The 16,773-nt window shown below is 46.5% G+C and overlaps 1 protein-coding gene across 12 annotated transcripts in view; it reads left to right on the top strand.

Moving 5' to 3' along the window:
• Window positions 1-16,421, top strand: part of myo5aa (myosin VAa) — a 50,897-nt gene extending 34,476 nt beyond the window's left edge. For 2 of the 12 annotated variants that reach the window (XM_076995319.1, XM_076995318.1), the window contains exons 21-42: window positions 446-685; window positions 796-1,044; window positions 1,475-1,568; window positions 1,898-2,046; window positions 2,535-2,648; window positions 3,256-3,393; window positions 3,571-3,627; window positions 4,078-4,332; window positions 4,854-4,954; window positions 6,214-6,270; window positions 7,933-8,013; window positions 8,732-8,930; window positions 9,313-9,369; window positions 9,896-9,989; window positions 10,128-10,274; window positions 10,943-11,097; window positions 11,324-11,413; window positions 11,511-11,661; window positions 11,877-12,159; window positions 12,944-13,118; window positions 13,500-13,580; window positions 13,726-16,421. In XM_076995319.1, coding sequence (XP_076851434.1) covers window positions 446-685; window positions 796-1,044; window positions 1,475-1,568; window positions 1,898-2,046; window positions 2,535-2,648; window positions 3,256-3,393; window positions 3,571-3,627; window positions 4,078-4,332; window positions 4,854-4,954; window positions 6,214-6,270; window positions 7,933-8,013; window positions 8,732-8,930; window positions 9,313-9,369; window positions 9,896-9,989; window positions 10,128-10,274; window positions 10,943-11,097; window positions 11,324-11,413; window positions 11,511-11,661; window positions 11,877-12,159; window positions 12,944-13,118; window positions 13,500-13,580; window positions 13,726-13,878 — 3,120 coding nt within the window. In that variant the 3' untranslated portion in view covers window positions 13,879-16,421. The remainder of the gene's footprint in view (window positions 1-445; window positions 686-795; window positions 1,045-1,474; window positions 1,569-1,897; window positions 2,047-2,534; window positions 2,649-3,255; window positions 3,394-3,570; window positions 3,628-4,077; window positions 4,333-4,853; window positions 4,955-6,213; window positions 6,271-7,932; window positions 8,014-8,731; window positions 8,931-9,312; window positions 9,370-9,895; window positions 9,990-10,127; window positions 10,275-10,942; window positions 11,098-11,323; window positions 11,414-11,510; window positions 11,662-11,876; window positions 12,160-12,943; window positions 13,119-13,499; window positions 13,581-13,725) is intronic. The other 10 variants (XM_076995330.1, XM_076995328.1, XM_076995320.1 and 7 more) reach the window with 9 other exon arrangements.
• The last annotated feature ends 352 nt before the right edge of the window (window positions 16,422-16,773 follow it).

Here is a 16,773-nt window from a genome sequence, read left to right on the forward strand (position 1 = left end):
AGCCACATGCAGACTTTCCATCATACACACATGCAAGGTGACCTCATGCCCGTTTTCCTTGATACGTTTCCTATCCAGTCCTTGTCTTGTGATGAATGCATAATTTGAAGTGCTGCTGGTATGGAACAGTGTCGGCAGCTGGTCTGTTAACACAGCTGCATGCTCGACACACATGACCTATGCTGGACGTTGGTTATAGTGGAGAAACTTTTCCAAAGTTTCCAAAGACATTCAACACATAGGGAGAGAGGATCAGGCCTGGGTGAGCCTCATGGAGCAGAGAAGGTCCTACAGCAGATGCATGTTTATGACGTCACAGTGACAATGTGATAACGATGTTTTAAACATGAGGACTGGCCCACTCACAGAGGTGTGTGTGTGTGTATGTGTGTGTGTGTGTGTGTGTGTGTGCGCGTGTGGTGTGTGTTCACTCTACACTCTACAGCTTCTGCGGGAGAACAAGGCCATCGTTATCCAGAAGATGGTGCGAGGCTGGCTGGCACGGCAGTGGTACCGGCGTTCTCTGGCCGCGGTCGTCTACCTGCAGTGCTGCGTGAGGCGTATGTGTGCGCGCCGGCAGCTGAAGAAGCTGAAGATCGAGGCGCGCTCTGTGGAGCACTACAAGAAACTGAACATCGGCATGGAGAACAAGATCATGCAGCTGCAGCGCCGTATCGACGAGCAGGTCACACACACACACACACACACACACACACACCCCAAGAAACCTCGCGTGCCCCAGAGATTTCTCAGACAGGGGAACCAGCCCTGACCCCCCACCTCTCCTCACTGCAGAACAAGGAGAACCGTGTGATGAGCGAGCGCCTCAGCAGCGCAGAGACTGCGCACGCCACCGAAGGAGAGCGTATGCGGCGGGAGCTGACCCGTCTGCGCGGGGCTGAGGAGGAGGCCAAGAGCAGCGCCAACCGGGTGGTCAGTCTCCAGGAGGAGCTGGAGCGCCTCCGTGTGGAGCTGCAGAGCACACAGAAGGAGAAGAAGGCCATCGAGGACTGGGCGCAGACGTACCAGGACGAGATGGAGAAGGTGTGTGTGTGTGTGTGTGTGTGTGTATTTAGAAGGTGTGTGTGTGTGTGTGTGTGTGTGTGTGTGTGTGTGTGTGTGTGTGTGTGTGTGTGTGTGTGTGTGTGTGTGTGTTTAGAAGGTGTGTGTGTGCATGTGGGCGGTGGACAGGTTGGTTATATGTGATCATGTAAGCTGCAGTGTGTCCCAGGTGAGCTGATTGTGGAAGGTGCAGTTTTAGGAGGTTCTGTGACTTTGAGACTTTCAGCTGTTCTGTGGTCTCTGTGGTGTTAGTGCGTCAAGATTTGATAAGAAATTATATATAATGTATAAAATCATATTCAACACTTGGATTAGAAATACCTGAAATTTACAATCCCAGATGTGTATACAAAGTGACTGAACACTGCTGATCAGTTTAAAATTGTGACTTTGTCCTTTGCTTGTGCTACAGATGATTTCCGAACTAAAGGAACAGAACCATCTGCTGAAGAATGAGAAAAATGATCTGAACAGGCTGATCCAGGAACAGGGCCAACAGTGGACAGGTGCAGCAACCCTCACTAACCCTGATGCATTGAAATCTGTTTTGTACCCATACACAGCCCACTGTACTTACTGTAGTGCCCATACACTGCCCATTGAACTTACTGTAGTGCCCATTCGCTGCCCACTTTACTACTGACACACTCTGCCATACACTTTACAGTACTTTACAGTATATATGTTGGTGATGGTTTACATGTATGTTTTAAGTTAGGTGTATCTGTTCTTAAACTGCTGTGCATGTGTGTGTGTGTGTGTGTGTGTGTGTGTGTGTGTGTGTGTGTGTGTGTGTGTGTGTGTGTGTGTGTGTGTGTGTGTGTGTGTACTGTAGAGAAGATGCAGAGAGCTCTGAAGGATCAAACATCTCAGCTGGAGTGTGATCTGAATGAAGAGCGCTCACGCTATCAGAACCTCCTCACCGAGCACCTCCGCCTGGAGGAGAAATATGACGACCTGAAAGAGGAGATGACACTTACCATGGTACACAAAAATATACACACAATATACACACACATATTCACAAACTCCCAATGCAGGGCAACCTAGAAAGAGATCACAGAAAAAAAGATGGCCACACCTGGTTAAGAAATGGCCAAGAAGGAGCAAACAGCTGCTCAGTGTTTTTAGATGATTCTCTCGATCTGAAAAATGTGTTTTAATTTACTATGAAAATTATGACAATATAATCCGCTCTCTCTTTGTAGTCAATTAACTCTCCTTTACTAGTTAATGAACTCTTCACCTTACTAGTTAATTAACTCTCCCATTACTAGTTAATTAACTCTGACTTACTAGTTAATTAACTCTGCCCAAGTAGTTAATTAACTCTCTCCTTTACTAATTAATTGATCAACTTTGTGTCCATTTTTGTGGCATATATCTAAATATGAGTTGGTAGATAATAAGAAAGACACAACAGTGTAGCCTCATCACCTTCATCTTAATCTCTCCACCTCTGTTCTTCTCAGAATGTCCCCAAGCCCGGCCACAGGCGAACAGACTCCGCCCACAGCAGCAATGAATCTGAATATACATACAACTCAGAACTTGCCGAGTCCGAGGAGCTTTCACGCGGAATGGAGGTGGGTAATGTATTAAACAGTACTTCAGCTACAAAATTACCTTGATGTTTTTGTCTAACATTGTAACGATACACGATACAGAAATGTGAAGATATGAATCATGCTCATGTACATATCGGGTTCCGTTTACTATGCTATCTAATGTAGTTGCATTGCTTATTCACCAGAGGTCAGATTTTAATTATAGCTGGTTATAATAACCAGCTGTTATAGTAACACATTTTAATGCAAAAGCTCCAATATCCCTGGCATTTTCTTTGTATTTAATTTTAATTGGAGGTGAATAAAATACTGTAAATATTTGCCCATAATGCATCACTACACCCCCATTATACACAAGGCAAACACTTGGTAAAAGCTACGTAAATGCTAATTAAACACTAGGTAAACTCTAGTTAAAACACTAGGTAAACACAAATTAAATTCCCTAGTTAAGCGCTAGTTAAACACTGTGTAAATGCTAGGAAAAGGTTAGTTAACACTGGGTAAACGCGAGTTTAACATTACTTGATCATTAGTGCATTACATGTGTTCTCTTAGAGCCATGGGCTGAAATGTTAGGCAAATGTAACAGGTGTAAATGTGCCACACATGGCGCCCCTTACAGGATGTGACCAAGGGAACACTGGACATGGCTCTGGTTCTGAAGCTGCAGAAGCGCGTGTCAGAGCTGGAACAGGAAAAGCAGGGGCTACAGAATGAGCTCGACCGTCGAGAGGAGCAGTTTCAGCGGGCTAGAGCCAGGGTTTGTGTGCACCAGCTATACACCAGTAGTGATGAAACAGAGCATTGTTTTGTCTTCCTGTTGTTACAGTGTTGCTGTGTAACAGTTGTTACTATTGCTGTGTAACAGTTGTTAGTGTTGCTGTGTAACCCCACTGGTCAGCAGTGACAGCTGGAATTCCTCTTTTCTCATTCTCAGGATGATGAAGAGCATAAGAAAGCTCGCGGTGCAGAACTCGAGTATGAGTCTCTCAAGGTAGCGCGTGCGCACACGCACACACACACACACACACACACACACACACACACACACACACACACACACACACACACACACACACACACATAAGAAGCTTTTTAAACATCTGATTCATACTGAAACTTCTCCAGTCTGCAATTGCTATTGCTAAAGATCTGAAGTGCATTGTGGGTGAAGTGGCTGAGACCAAGTGTTGGGTGTTAGGGTCAGGGTTAGGGTTTAGGTTTTAGGGTTAGGTGTTAGGGTCAGGGTTAGATATTAGGGTTAGGTGTTAGCTTCAGGGTTAGGCTTAGTGTTACTAACCTTGAAGTTAGGGTTTGGTAAGGGTCATGAACCCTAGTGTCCTGTGCAGAAAACTGCATCTGAGCACCTTACGATGCTGGATGATCAACACTACAACATACATAGACGAATCTCTCCGTCTCTCTCACTCCCCCCTCCCCTTAGCGCCAGGAGCTTGAATCAGAGAATAAGAAGTTGAGGCATGATCTGGGTGAGATGCGGCGGGCCCTGGTGGGTACCGCAGGTGCCGGGTCGGCCGCACCCGGCTCTCCCGCCTACAAGGTTCTCCTAGACCAGCTGAACGCCTCTACCGAGGAGCTGGAGGTCCGCAAAGAGGAGGTGCTCATCCTCCGCTCACAGCTCGTCAGTCAGAAGGAAGCCATGCAGCACAAGGTCAGAGGTCACACAAGGTCATGCAAGGTCAGACTTGACCCCTCCCAGCACTGTCCTACAGAGAGGCTTCACTCAAGAACATAAGCATGCTATTATGACCTTTATGATTCTGTTCTTCAGATATGCCATAAAATATCTTTCTGATTAGCAGCTTTTGTCTGCTGTGACATTTTGTTAGGATCAAATGATTCATTTTATTTAGTTGTATCTCATTTCTTTTAGTCTAATTGTCTATCCTTGTGTCTATCTAATGCTCTCACCAAAGGATGAGAAGGTACTGTTGTTGCTCCCTTCTGTGTGTGTGTGTGTGTGAGATTATGGGCCGTGAATGCAGATACACGTCTCTGTGTTTCAGTGGAATGTGGAGTTCTCGGACAGCCAAGCTCATTACAAACTTTTATTTGGCTTTCAGTTCAGCTCATCTTATTTAAACGTATTATTTAAATGATAAGATATGTATTTTATTGTGTGTGTGTGTGTGTGTGTGTGTGTGTGTGTGTGTGTGTGTGTGTGTGTGTGTGTGTGTGTGTGTGTGGGCACGCGTGCAGGAGACCATGACTGATTCATTGCAATACGTGGAGGACGTTCAAAACCTCACCGATGCTAAAGAGATCTCTCAGGCTTATATGGGTCTCAAAGATACCAACAGGTACTCAATACACACACAGACACACACAGTTACGCAATACACACACACACACACCCACCCACACACACACACACACACACAGTTATGCTTGTGATTGTTCACCATGATTCTAAGCTGCAGTTCAGTTCTTGGCCAAAACATCACATCTTTTTCATTCTGCCACACATATTCATGCAAGCACTCACTTTCACATATGTTCACACCCATTCAATAACGTTCACAAACGTTCACACAGTACATTAACATTGTGAAGCAGTAGCATGTGAAGTTGTTCTGTGGTTGCTGTTCGAATCTAATTTGTTCATAAGTACATATTTATTATACTCTGTTTATACCCTTCATATTCCTAACGTGCCCATAGTCTATACACTCATAACCTGTATATATTTATACCTGGTCACAGCATACACAAACCACTGTACATCTGTAATATACATATTTATATTTTTGCTAGCACTTCTGGATGGATGCAAACTGCATTTCGTTGCTTTGTACTTGCGACATGTGCAATGACAAAGTTGAATTCTATTCTATTAGTCCAGAAGAGAGCGCTTCTAGACTGCTGGATGTTTTATAACATGTTAATTATGTTTCCTTGTTGAGATTTGTACAGCACTGTTAATGAGCACTTCCCCTTGGGAATGAGAAACGATCTGTCAAATTGATTTATATAGCGCTTATGTACCCTTTACAAACACACAAACAGTAGCAAAGAAAAACTCAGAAACCTTCCTAGGGAGGATCAAGGAGGCTTAGGGTTAAGACCCAGACTGAGGGACCCCATCCTCCAGGGCAGCCCAGCTAGTAGCAGTTCATACTCTATAGCAGGGGCAATGATGAGGGGCCACATTTTTTTTCTTCAATGACTGAAGGGGCCATATACGGGGGGGTTGGGGGGTGGCGGACGTATTTGGGCATCTGCTATCTGTTTATTGTTGCCGTGGAGGCAACGATTAAAGCGCGATTGAAAAAAAAATCCAAAAAAAATAATAATAATTTCAAAACAGCATTTGGCCAGCTTTTTCTGGCCCGCGGGCCAAATGCGGATGGCACGCTATTTGAGTATGGGGGCTCTATAGTGTCCTTTGGGTATTTCAATACTTATCAGTCCCTCCAATGTAGATGTGGTGTGTGTTTGTGTGCTCATGCGCTCGTGTGTGTATGTGTGTGTGTGTGTGTGTGTGTGTGTGTGTGTGTGTGTGTGCGTGTGTGTGTGTGCAGGAGGGTAGGATTTTCATGAGTATCTCTGTGTTGCATAGATCCCCCAGGTATCTGCGCAAGCCGCTCGCAGTGAATGAGCTGGTGAATAGGCTGAGGTAACACACACACAGAGAAGGAGTGAGTGTGAGAGTGTGAGAGTGACTGTGTGAGAGAGAGAGGAGTGAGCAAGTATGCACAGTGATACTGATACTAATAATGACTTTAGTATGGTTAAAACTCTAACCTGCATGAGATAAGCGAATGTCACTACTAACGCTTGAGCAGGGCTAGGGTAGCGGGGCTAGGGTAGCGGGGCTAGGGTAGCGGGGCTAGGGTAGCGGGGCTAGGGTAGCGGTGCTAGTGTAGCGGGGTGGACCCTTGGGGGCAAGTGTAGCAGAGGCAATTCATATACACAGGCTCTTCGAAGGGCTTCACACAAACAGAAGAGTGAACTAATATCATTACAGACATGTGTTTCTGGGGAAAAAAAAAAAAGAAAGAAAACATCAGCTGGCACACCGAGACTGGCTGAGATGTTCAGTTCACACTCACAATGAAAGATGGCCAAGGAAAAGTGGGTGGAGCTAAATGGCAGAAGCATGTGTGTGCATGTATTCTATTGTGGTTCGCCAGCCTGTGCGTGTATGCAGTCGTGAGGACGTGCAGCTTTCACCTTGTTATGCACTGACAGTAGCTCTCCAAGGAATTAGCTGAGGTCTTGCAGTGCTGCTGCAGTGTTTGCGATCGGCTGCTAACTGGAGCATCTGGAGGTGGAGGTTTGACGGGGTGGGTCACGTGTCTGGAGGTGGAGGTTTGACGGGGTGGGTCACGTGTCTGGAGGTGGAGGTTTGGCGGGGTGGGTCATGTGTCTAGAGGTGGAGGTTTGGTGGGATGAATCACGTGTCTGGAGGTGGAGGTTTGGTGGGATGAATCACGTGTCTGGAGGTGGAGGTTTGGTGGGATGAATCACGTGTCTGGAGGTGGAGGTTTGGCGGGGTGGGTCACGTGTCTGGAGGTGGAGGTTTGGCGGGGTGGGTCACGTGTCTGGAGGTGGAGGTTTGGTGGGGTGGGTCATGTGTCTAGAGGTGGAGGTTTGGTGGGATGAATCACGTGTCTGGAGGTGGAGGTTTGGTGGGATGAATCACGTGTCTGGAGGTGGAGGTTTGGCGGGGTGGGTCATGTGTCTAGAGGTGGAGGTTTGGAGGGGTGGGTCACGTGTCTGGAGGTGGAGGTTTGGCGGGGTGGGTCACGTGTCTGGAGGTGGAGGTTTGGTGGGGTAGGTCACGTGTCTGGAGGTGGAGGTTTGGCAGGGTGGGTCACGTGTCTGGAGGTGGAGGTTTGGCGAGGTGGATCACATGTCTGAAGGTGGAGGTTTGGCGGAGCAGACCACACGTGAGAACGGGGTGCAGGGTGCGGTAGTCAGGAGTGCGTATGAGTGGCTGTAGATGTGAGCTAATCCACCATGTTCGCGTTCTGTGTTTACATTGATCTGGATTTTAACTCTAACCATGTTTACATTTTTCTTGATTTTAACCCTAGCCAGATTAACATTTTTAGATTTTAATCTAGGTTTTATTTTTCAGGGTTTTTTTTTTTATTTTTATTTTTATTATTATTATTTTTTTTTCTGTTCCTCTTGGTTCACCCTTTGTTCATTTGTCCGTTTCCCCAGATATTGTGTTTGAACAGCAGTAGATCATTCATGGCCATGCTGGTTCCACTGTGAAATCATCTCTTTGCCCCACCCCTGTTTCTCGCTCCTCCCCCTGTCCTGTCAGAGCCCCACCCCCTGATATGCGTAACATCAATGAGGACGGAGAGCTGTGGCTGGTGTATGAGGGCTTAAAGGAGACCAACAGGTTAAGTGTGTGTGTGTGTGTGTGTGTGTGTGTGTGTGTGTGTGTGTGTGTGTGTGTACGCGCGCGCATCTGCATGTGTGCGTCTGTGCGTGTGTGTGTGTATTGGTCTGTGTGTGAGTCTTATGAGATTCTTTTGCATCAATATCATCTCCTCTGACAGTAGTCTTTGTCTATCCATCCCCATTAACCAGCTGTTCTAACATATTAACCAACACTCAAGACACGCAGTCAAAAACACACACACACATCACAAACTAACACAAGTTTCCTGTGGTGCTGTGTGCCAGTGTGGCTTTCATGCAGAGGCTACATCAGAGCTCAGCTGCTCTTGTGTGTGCGTGGGTTGGTGACACTATCATGACTTCTCGTCTGACGCACAACTCCTTTGACGTGCCTCTGCTGGATCTCTGCATGGTCCTGAGTGCTGTAGATGACTCTACATCAGCCTCTGTTGTGGATTTCCTCTTCTGACGCTGCCTCCAGGTCCTCTGGGTCCTGCTCCACGGTTCACGCAGGGCCCACACGGTGTCTGCTCTTCCCTGCTGAAGCTGCATGCCTGCTGGGCCGTCAGGAGAGTGCAGGGCCCCTGGGAGTGACGCGTGCCTGTCTCTTGAGCATGGCTAGTGCTCCAGAACTATACAGCAGCTGCACTGACACATCTTCTCTCTCACTCTCATCTCCACTCCTCCCTTTCCCTGCTTTCTGGCTCCCTCTGCAGGCTGCTGGAGTCCCAGCTGCAGGCACAGCGACGGTCCCACGAGGCTGAGCTGGAGGTGCTACGTGGGGAGCTGCAGGCCGTGAAGGAGGAGAACCATCGTCAGCAGCAGCTCTTGGCCCAGAACCTGCAGCTCCCACCGGAGGCGCGCATCGAGGCCAGTCTGCAGCACGAGATCACCCGCCTTACCAACGAGAACCTGGTGGGTCCCTCCCGCCTCGCCGGGCACCACGATTGTGCTGTCATGCAGCTGCTGCTTCATCATCCATCATGACGGTGCCGTTCCTGGTTTCTGTATTGCCAGTGTATATTTGACATAAACTGCAGCAATGAAGGTTCCTGCAAAGACGTCTGACAATGACACCGCAGATGTGGGTGTACGTGTCCATAAGCGTGTGCGCGGGACTCTGTGGGTGTGTGTGTGTGTGTGTGTGGAAAGGTGTGTTCTGTGGGTGGATATGGAGATGGGTGTGGGGATGTGTGTTTGGTGTGTGTGTCTGTGCGCATGCACGCGTGTGCGTGCGGGGCTTCATTCTTGGTCCTGATGATCTCTGGCATTGTTATTGTTGTGTCTCCATTCACAGATGCTTCCCACTGAGGACCCAAAGGTCTACAGAACCAACATACTGCGGAGAATGATTGTATGTAGAGTGTATGTGTGAGTGTGTATGTGTGTGGGTGTGTGTGTGTGTACACTAATGGAGATTCGTGTATGTTGCCCCAAATCCAAGCTGAGCTCTAACTGCAGCTGTTTGTGTTTTAACTCACAGCGGTTGTAATGAAGCACACACTCTTCTCTAGTGCCTCTCTCTCTCTCTGTCACTCCCTCTCTCTCCCTTTGTGTCTTACATGCTCTGCTTTCCAGTTACACTCTCTTTCACTCTCTGTCTCCCTCCTCTCTCACTCCCTTTGAACACTGGTGCTATAGAAGTGCAGGGTTGTGTGTCTGAGAGGTGGAGTCTGGCTGGTCCTGCAGGTTCAGCTGTGGAATTGAACCCATGTGTGTTTCTTCTTAATGAGCATCTCCAAACCACTAAACACGTTTGCTGTTCAGCCTCACTTACACGCTTCATGTCGGAATTATTCCACATGTGCTTCATGTTGTAACTGTGTGTGTGTGTGTGTGTGTGTGTGTGTGTGTGTGTGTGTGTGTGTGTGTGTGTGTAGGACCTTTTGGAGCAAGTGGAGAAGCAGGATAAGACAGTTCGCAAGCTGAAGAAACAACTCAAAGTATTTGCCAAGAAGATCAGTGATCTGGAAGGTAGGAAATTTACTGTTGCCTTGGGAGATTTCCTAAATCTATTCGTACCCACCTTCACACACCCTAATCCTGCTTCACACTCTTCACATGGCCTCATACACCCTTTTGTGTGTGTTTGTGTGTGTGTGTGTACTGAAGGTGGGCAGATGGAGAACGTGTCCCCAAGTCAGATGGTGGATGAGCCAATCCATCCAGTGAACATTCCACGCCGGGAGAAAGACTTCCAGGGAATGTTGGAGTACAAGAAAGAAGATGAGCTGAAACTCGTGAAGAACCTCATCCTGGGTGAGATGTCCACCATCAGATCCCACATTACATTCTCACTGCACATGCTAGATGATGCTAACTCTAACCCCAACACTAACACTAACCCTACCACTGAAAATGGGGACACATGCCAGGTCATATATGTGTGTATGATCATCCCATAGCGGGCCGTCTCAGAGGAGGGTGTCTAGTGTTTAAAGAGCAGAAATGTCCAATGCTTGTGAGCTGCACTACTGATGTGTCTTACAAATAGTTTAACTAACATCTTACACAACACTCAGGAGGCCGCCTTGATCCTAATGCTAAAAAAGTGTGAAAATAACTAAATAATCACTCTAAAACCAATGGATGAAGAATCCACTTCACCATGGACTCTAGAACCAGAACCAAACCCAGACCGTAGCTACTCACACAGTTATTACAGGACCACAAAAATAGAATCGCTATCTTGACGAGTGCCGGCCAGTGCCTTACCCTTTACCCTCGATGTCTTTCTCATCCACATGTACTGTGGTGAGGGATGTCATTGTACATTTCTAACCCCTAACAATTAACCCCTAATGCTAGATATACACCAGACATGCTGAGAATTGTTCCTGCTCCTGTACAAGTTTTCCATGCATAACCGTATGTGTGTGTGCGCATGTCTTGTGTGTGTCTTTGCATATCCCTGTGTGTGTGTGTAGAGCTGAAGCCTCGTGGTGTGGCTGTGAATATGATTCCTGGGTTGCCAGCATACATCCTCTTTATGTGTCTGCGCCATGCCGACTACCTGAATGATGACCAAAAAGTCAGAGCACTGCTCACCTCTGTCATCAACAGCATCAAAAAGATCCTCAAAGTAAACTCTCTCTCTCTCACACACACACACACACACACACACACACACACACACACACACACACACTCCTCACCTCTCCTCAAAACAATCATACACAAATATACATATGCACATGCGCACACACACAAATCTACCCACTTATCAGTAAGTTTCTCAAAGTAAAAATACCAAAAAATTCCTGTGTGTATCTGCTGTGTGTATCCGTTTGATCTTCTCTATCCTGCAGAAACGTGGTGAGGACTTTGAGACTGTTTCCTTCTGGCTTGCAAACACATGCCGATTTCTGCACTGTCTGAAGCAGTACAGTGGGGACGAGGTGAATACACACACACACGCCCATGCGCACACAAAAATATCTAGACACACACAAAAAATGATCATTTGTATCTTCCCTTCCTTTGTTCATTTTCCAGCAATTTATGAAGTATAACAGCCCCAAGCAGAACGAACACTGCTTGTCCAACTTTGACCTGGCCGAGTACAGGCAGGTGCTGAGCGACCTCGCCATCCAGATCTACCAGCAGCTCATCAAGTGCATGGAGAACATCCTGCAGCCTATGATTGGTGGGTTCACACTCGCATAGCAACACCCAGCTCTACGCAGCCACTAGTGATCTAACTAGGTGGGTGTGGCTGTGGGTGTGATGGTGGCGGTGGGCGTGGAGATGTGCATGGAGGTTTCGGAGGGCTTTGTAGATGATGTTTGCTCTCAGAATAAGAACATAACTACGAATGTGGTGTGTGTGTGTGTGTGTGTGCGCATTTGTGTGTGTGTGCAGTCTCTGGGATGCTGGAGCATGAGACCATCCAGGGCGTGTCTGGCGTGAAGCCCACAGGGCTGCGTAAGCGCACGTCCAGCATTGCAGACGAGGGCACCTACACGCTGGACTCCATCCTGCGGCAGCTCAGCTCCTTCCACGCCACCATGTGTCAGCACGGCACCGACCCCGAGCTCATCAAGCAGGTGGTGAAGCAGCAGTTCTACATCATCGGTGCCGTGACGCTCAACAACCTGCTGCTCCGCAAAGACATGTGCTCCTGGAGCAAGGGCATGCAGATCCGGTACCTCCACCCTTAACACCACCAACTCCACCTTTAGGACCTCACCACCTCCACCTTCAACGCCTCACCACCTCCACCCTTACCACCTCACTACCTCCACCCTTACCACCTCACTACCTCTACCTTTAACACCTCACCAACTCCACCTTTAATATCTGACTACCTCCACCTTTAGGACCTCACCACCTCCACCTTCAACGCCTCACCACCTCCACCCTTACCACCTCACTACCTCTACCTTTAACACCTCACTACCTCTACCTTTAACACCTCACTACCTCTACCTTTAACACCTCACCAACTCCACCCTTACCACCTCACCACCTCCACCCTTACCACCTCACTACCTCCACCTTTAACACCTCACCACCTCCACCTTTAATATCTGACTACCTCCACCTTTAGGACCTCACCACCTCCACCTTCAACACCTCACCACCTCCACCCTTACCACCTCACCACCTCCACCCTTACCACCTCACCACCTCCACCCTTAACACCACCAACTCCACCTTTAGGACCTCACCACCTCCACCTTCAACGCCTCACCACCTCCACCCTTAACACCACCAACTCCACCTTTAGGACCTCACCACCTCCACCCTTACCACCTCACTACCTCTACCTTTAACACCTCACTACCTCCACCTTTAATATCTGACTACCTCCACCTTAAGGACTTCACAACCTCTACCTTTAACACGTGTGTGTGTGTGTGTGTGTGTGTGTGTGTGTGTGTGTGTGTGTGTGTGTGTGTGTGTGTGTGTGTGTGTGTGGGGTACAGGTATAACGTGAGTCAGCTGGAGGAGTGGTTGAGAGATAAGAATCTGATGGTGTGTGGAGCAAAGGAGACGCTGGAGCCGCTGATCCAGGCAGCACAGCTGCTGCAGGTCAAGAAGAAAACAGACGAAGACGCAGAGGCCATTTGCTCCATGTGTAATGCACTGACCACTGCTCAGGTAACACACACACACACACACACACACACACACACACGGGTACACATGTCTACTGTTCAGGTAACACACACACACACACGGGTACACATGTCTACTGTTCAGGTAACACACGCACACACAGGTACACATGTCTACTGTTCAGGTAACACACACACACACACGGGTACACATGTCTACTGTTCAGGTAACACACGCACACACAGGTATACATGTCTACTGTTCAGGTAACACACACACAGGTAAACATGTCTACTGTTCAAGTAACACACACACACACACACACACACAGGTACATGTGATTACAGAGTTCAAGTTCCTTGCAATGTTGTGTTGAGCGGTAAAGTGTTTCTCCTTCACCACTGCCTGCCTCCTCCAACCCAGATTGTGAAAGTACTGAACCTGTACACACCCGTCAATGCATTTGAGGAGAGAGTGTCGGTGACTTTCATACGAACCATACAGGTGAGCATCTTTGTTCTGTGTGTGTGCGTGTGTGTGTGCGTGTGTGTGTGCGTGTGTGTGTACGCGTGTGTACGCGTGTGTGTAAGTGTAAGTGTGTGTAAGTGTCTGTATGTAATGTTTTGTTTCCCTCGTTCTCACATGTCAGAATCGTCTGCGTGATCGTAAGGAGTCTCCACAGCTCCTGTTGGACACCAAAGTGATCTACCCCGTGACCTTCCCCTTCAGCCCCTCCTCCCTCGCTCTGGAGACCATTCAGATCCCCGGCAGCCTCAACCTGGGCTTCCTCACTCGTGTGTAGACCTGTCATTCCGCCCCACCACCAGTCACGTCAGGTACCAGAGGAAAGAAGAAAAAATCATCTTCAAAATCATCTTCAAAGAGAATGAATTGAGCTTCACACATCTGTCTAGAAGTGATCCTACACCACACACACCCCTCTGCTCTAGATCGTCAGACGCTGGTAGATCGGAGGGGCTTTTGGTGTGATGCTTATGATCACAGAGGGAAGTGTCCAGCACCAGAAGAGCTGAGCTGTCCAATCACATCCTCCCACCTCTAGGTTCTAGAACTCAGTCCTCCTCTGTACAGTCATACCTGGCCACCCTCATGTGTTTCTCCACAGCTGAATAAGTCTATGTATCATGCAAGAATATTTAATTTGGTTCTTCAACCCATTCTATAATTTAGATCAAGTTTAAATAAAATAAAATAAATATCTGATTTATTTTAGTCTATCAGATAGTCCTAAGTATATTAAATCCATGTATCCATATCAGGTATCATATAAATAATGTAGAATAATTTGAAACAGGCACTACACTAAGTTAGTTTGATGTAGATGTTTTTGATTTTGTATTTTTGTGTTGTTAAAGGTCTCGTGCAGAGGGGCAGTGGTTCTTGTGTATGGAAGTGTTTGTGTCTCTTGTGATGCTTCATAACATACACAACTGCACTGTTTCATAGACACAGGTATCTGTTCCACAATAGCTTACGTTTTACAAGTCTTCTGCTTGAGCTGGGTTTTGGTTTAGGTTTTGGTTAAGGTTTTTGAATGTGGATGTTTCAGGCCAGATGGTGCACCATTTTATTTTCCTGCACAAAGGCACAAACTTCTGGACACAAGTTCTGCAGAGCGGTACGGTGTTCTGCAGAGCGGGACAGTATTCATGCAGCATCAGCCTTAAACTCATCACTGCCCAACCCAGCAGTCAACACTTAACACATACCAACAAGCTCACACCCATACCTGTTGGTGTGATGTAAGCCTCCACCCTATTCATGCTGCTGCTTCTTTTAGCTTATAGTTTCTCATTTGTGTTCAAGTTGGAGGCTGGAGTGAGGGGATAGGGTATTAGGGTTAGGTTGTTAGGGTTAGCGTTAACCCAAGCTGGAGGCTGGGTTAGGGTCGCCCTCAGCCACCTAAAGGCCATTCCTTCAGTGTTGTTAGATTTTTAACCCTAAATATAAAGAATTTTGTTTTAAGTACATGTTACTTTAAATAGTAATGAGCTACTACAACTAATAAAATGAGCAGGGATGTCTTTGTGTTTGGATTTCTTGTTATTGTTTCTTTGTTTGGCAGTTCTGTATTTCAGTGTGCTAGGTAGCATAGGATGCAATGGAAGTGCTGCCTGCTTAGTCACACACTACACACACACACACACACTAACACAACAGGCACTCTATCCAGGGAAGCAAGACAGTCTGTATTGCTTGTGCTTGTGCTGTGTGTGCAGAGACTTTAACACTCTCACTGTTCATCTTCCACTGAAACTCAGTGTCTCGTTTCCCAGTGTGGTGTCGAGATCAGCACACACAGGTGAGATCAATCATAAGTTCCTTGTGAAAGCAGCCTGGATTGTGAGAAGTCTCCTCTCGTTCTGCTCTGTGGGTTATTTTTAATGTCCTGGCACCATTTCCATGTTTTTCTAGTTTTGTTAAGTTATTCTTTAAAGTGGGATTCTTCTGGAACAAAATGTATAAAACAAGATAGTTAAAAGTAATTATGATTCCAGAATTCTGTTTATATGAAGCATTGCAATGAAAAACCATATGATGTGCTTTTTATTCTCCTGTTAATTTTTTTGTCTTCTTGTATAATTTTCTGTGGTGGTGGTGGTTATTTATGGTCATTTTCACAAAGAAAACCCTGCTGTGGACACAATGATGCACTGTCATAGTTCAATGTGTTTGTGCATGTTTTATGATCAACAGAGGAAAAAATAAAATCATGAATCACTTTATTCTGTACAGGACAGGAATCATCTGTACAGAACCTGTTTCAGTAAACACCAAGTTTAGTCCATTACATTACAAACACTGAGTTCAGTCCATTACATTACAAACACAGAGTTTAGTCCTTCCAAGTTTAGTCCTTCCCTACAGATCCCCGGTTTCCACCACCACATCTGAAACCAGTTGCACTAATCCACCTTTCTAGAGTCTGATCAAGTGCACATGCCCAGTCTGTGGGTGTACCAGTTTGATAATAAAGTAATGTTCATTGTGACTATAAAGAGAGACTCGCTGTCCCGTGGCTGAACAGAGTCTTCTTTTGCCTGTATTATAGCATCACCTTTGGAAGCTTGATAGATTCTTTAGCTCTGGATTGCTAATCACCTCTTAATATTCAGTAGTTCAGTAGTTCAGTTCACACAGAGGTGCATTTTTGTGTTTTGACAGACAGCCGTGATAGAGTGAATGACTGAATGGATATGGTGTGCTGGAGTTCATGGTCTCTGTAATGCTAACGATGTGTTTCGTGTTCACCACTGAGAATCCATGGAGTAAGGTACAAATGTCGAAACGTGTTTTTGAGTGAAATAAAAGAATGAAGCACTATATTTGTCTTCTGTTTTCAACACTACAGTTGGGATAGTGATGCAGCATTTGGGCTTTGTTCTGCGGTTTATTGTTTTTTAATTTAAAATGATGGTTAAAATTTTTAAATAGTTTAATAACCATCAGTTGAACTGTGTATGACATTTTTTTATACATAGTCCTACTTCAGGTCAACTAAATGAAGTTGAAGGTTTGCTATGATTTGTTGCAAGGTTACCCGTGTTGTCGTGCACCTACTCGAACATAACAACATTTCTGAAGTTTTTGCAGGATGGACATTTAGTTCTGGAGGCTGATGGGACCTGGGGCAAGGTGTTGTCTTTTACTTAAGATCCAAATATGGCTGAATACC

The sequence above is a fragment of the Brachyhypopomus gauderio genome, chromosome 2, assembly GCF_052324685.1.
Source record: "Brachyhypopomus gauderio isolate BG-103 chromosome 2, BGAUD_0.2, whole genome shotgun sequence".
In the NCBI taxonomy this organism is placed as follows: Eukaryota; Metazoa; Chordata; class Actinopteri; order Gymnotiformes; family Hypopomidae; genus Brachyhypopomus; species Brachyhypopomus gauderio.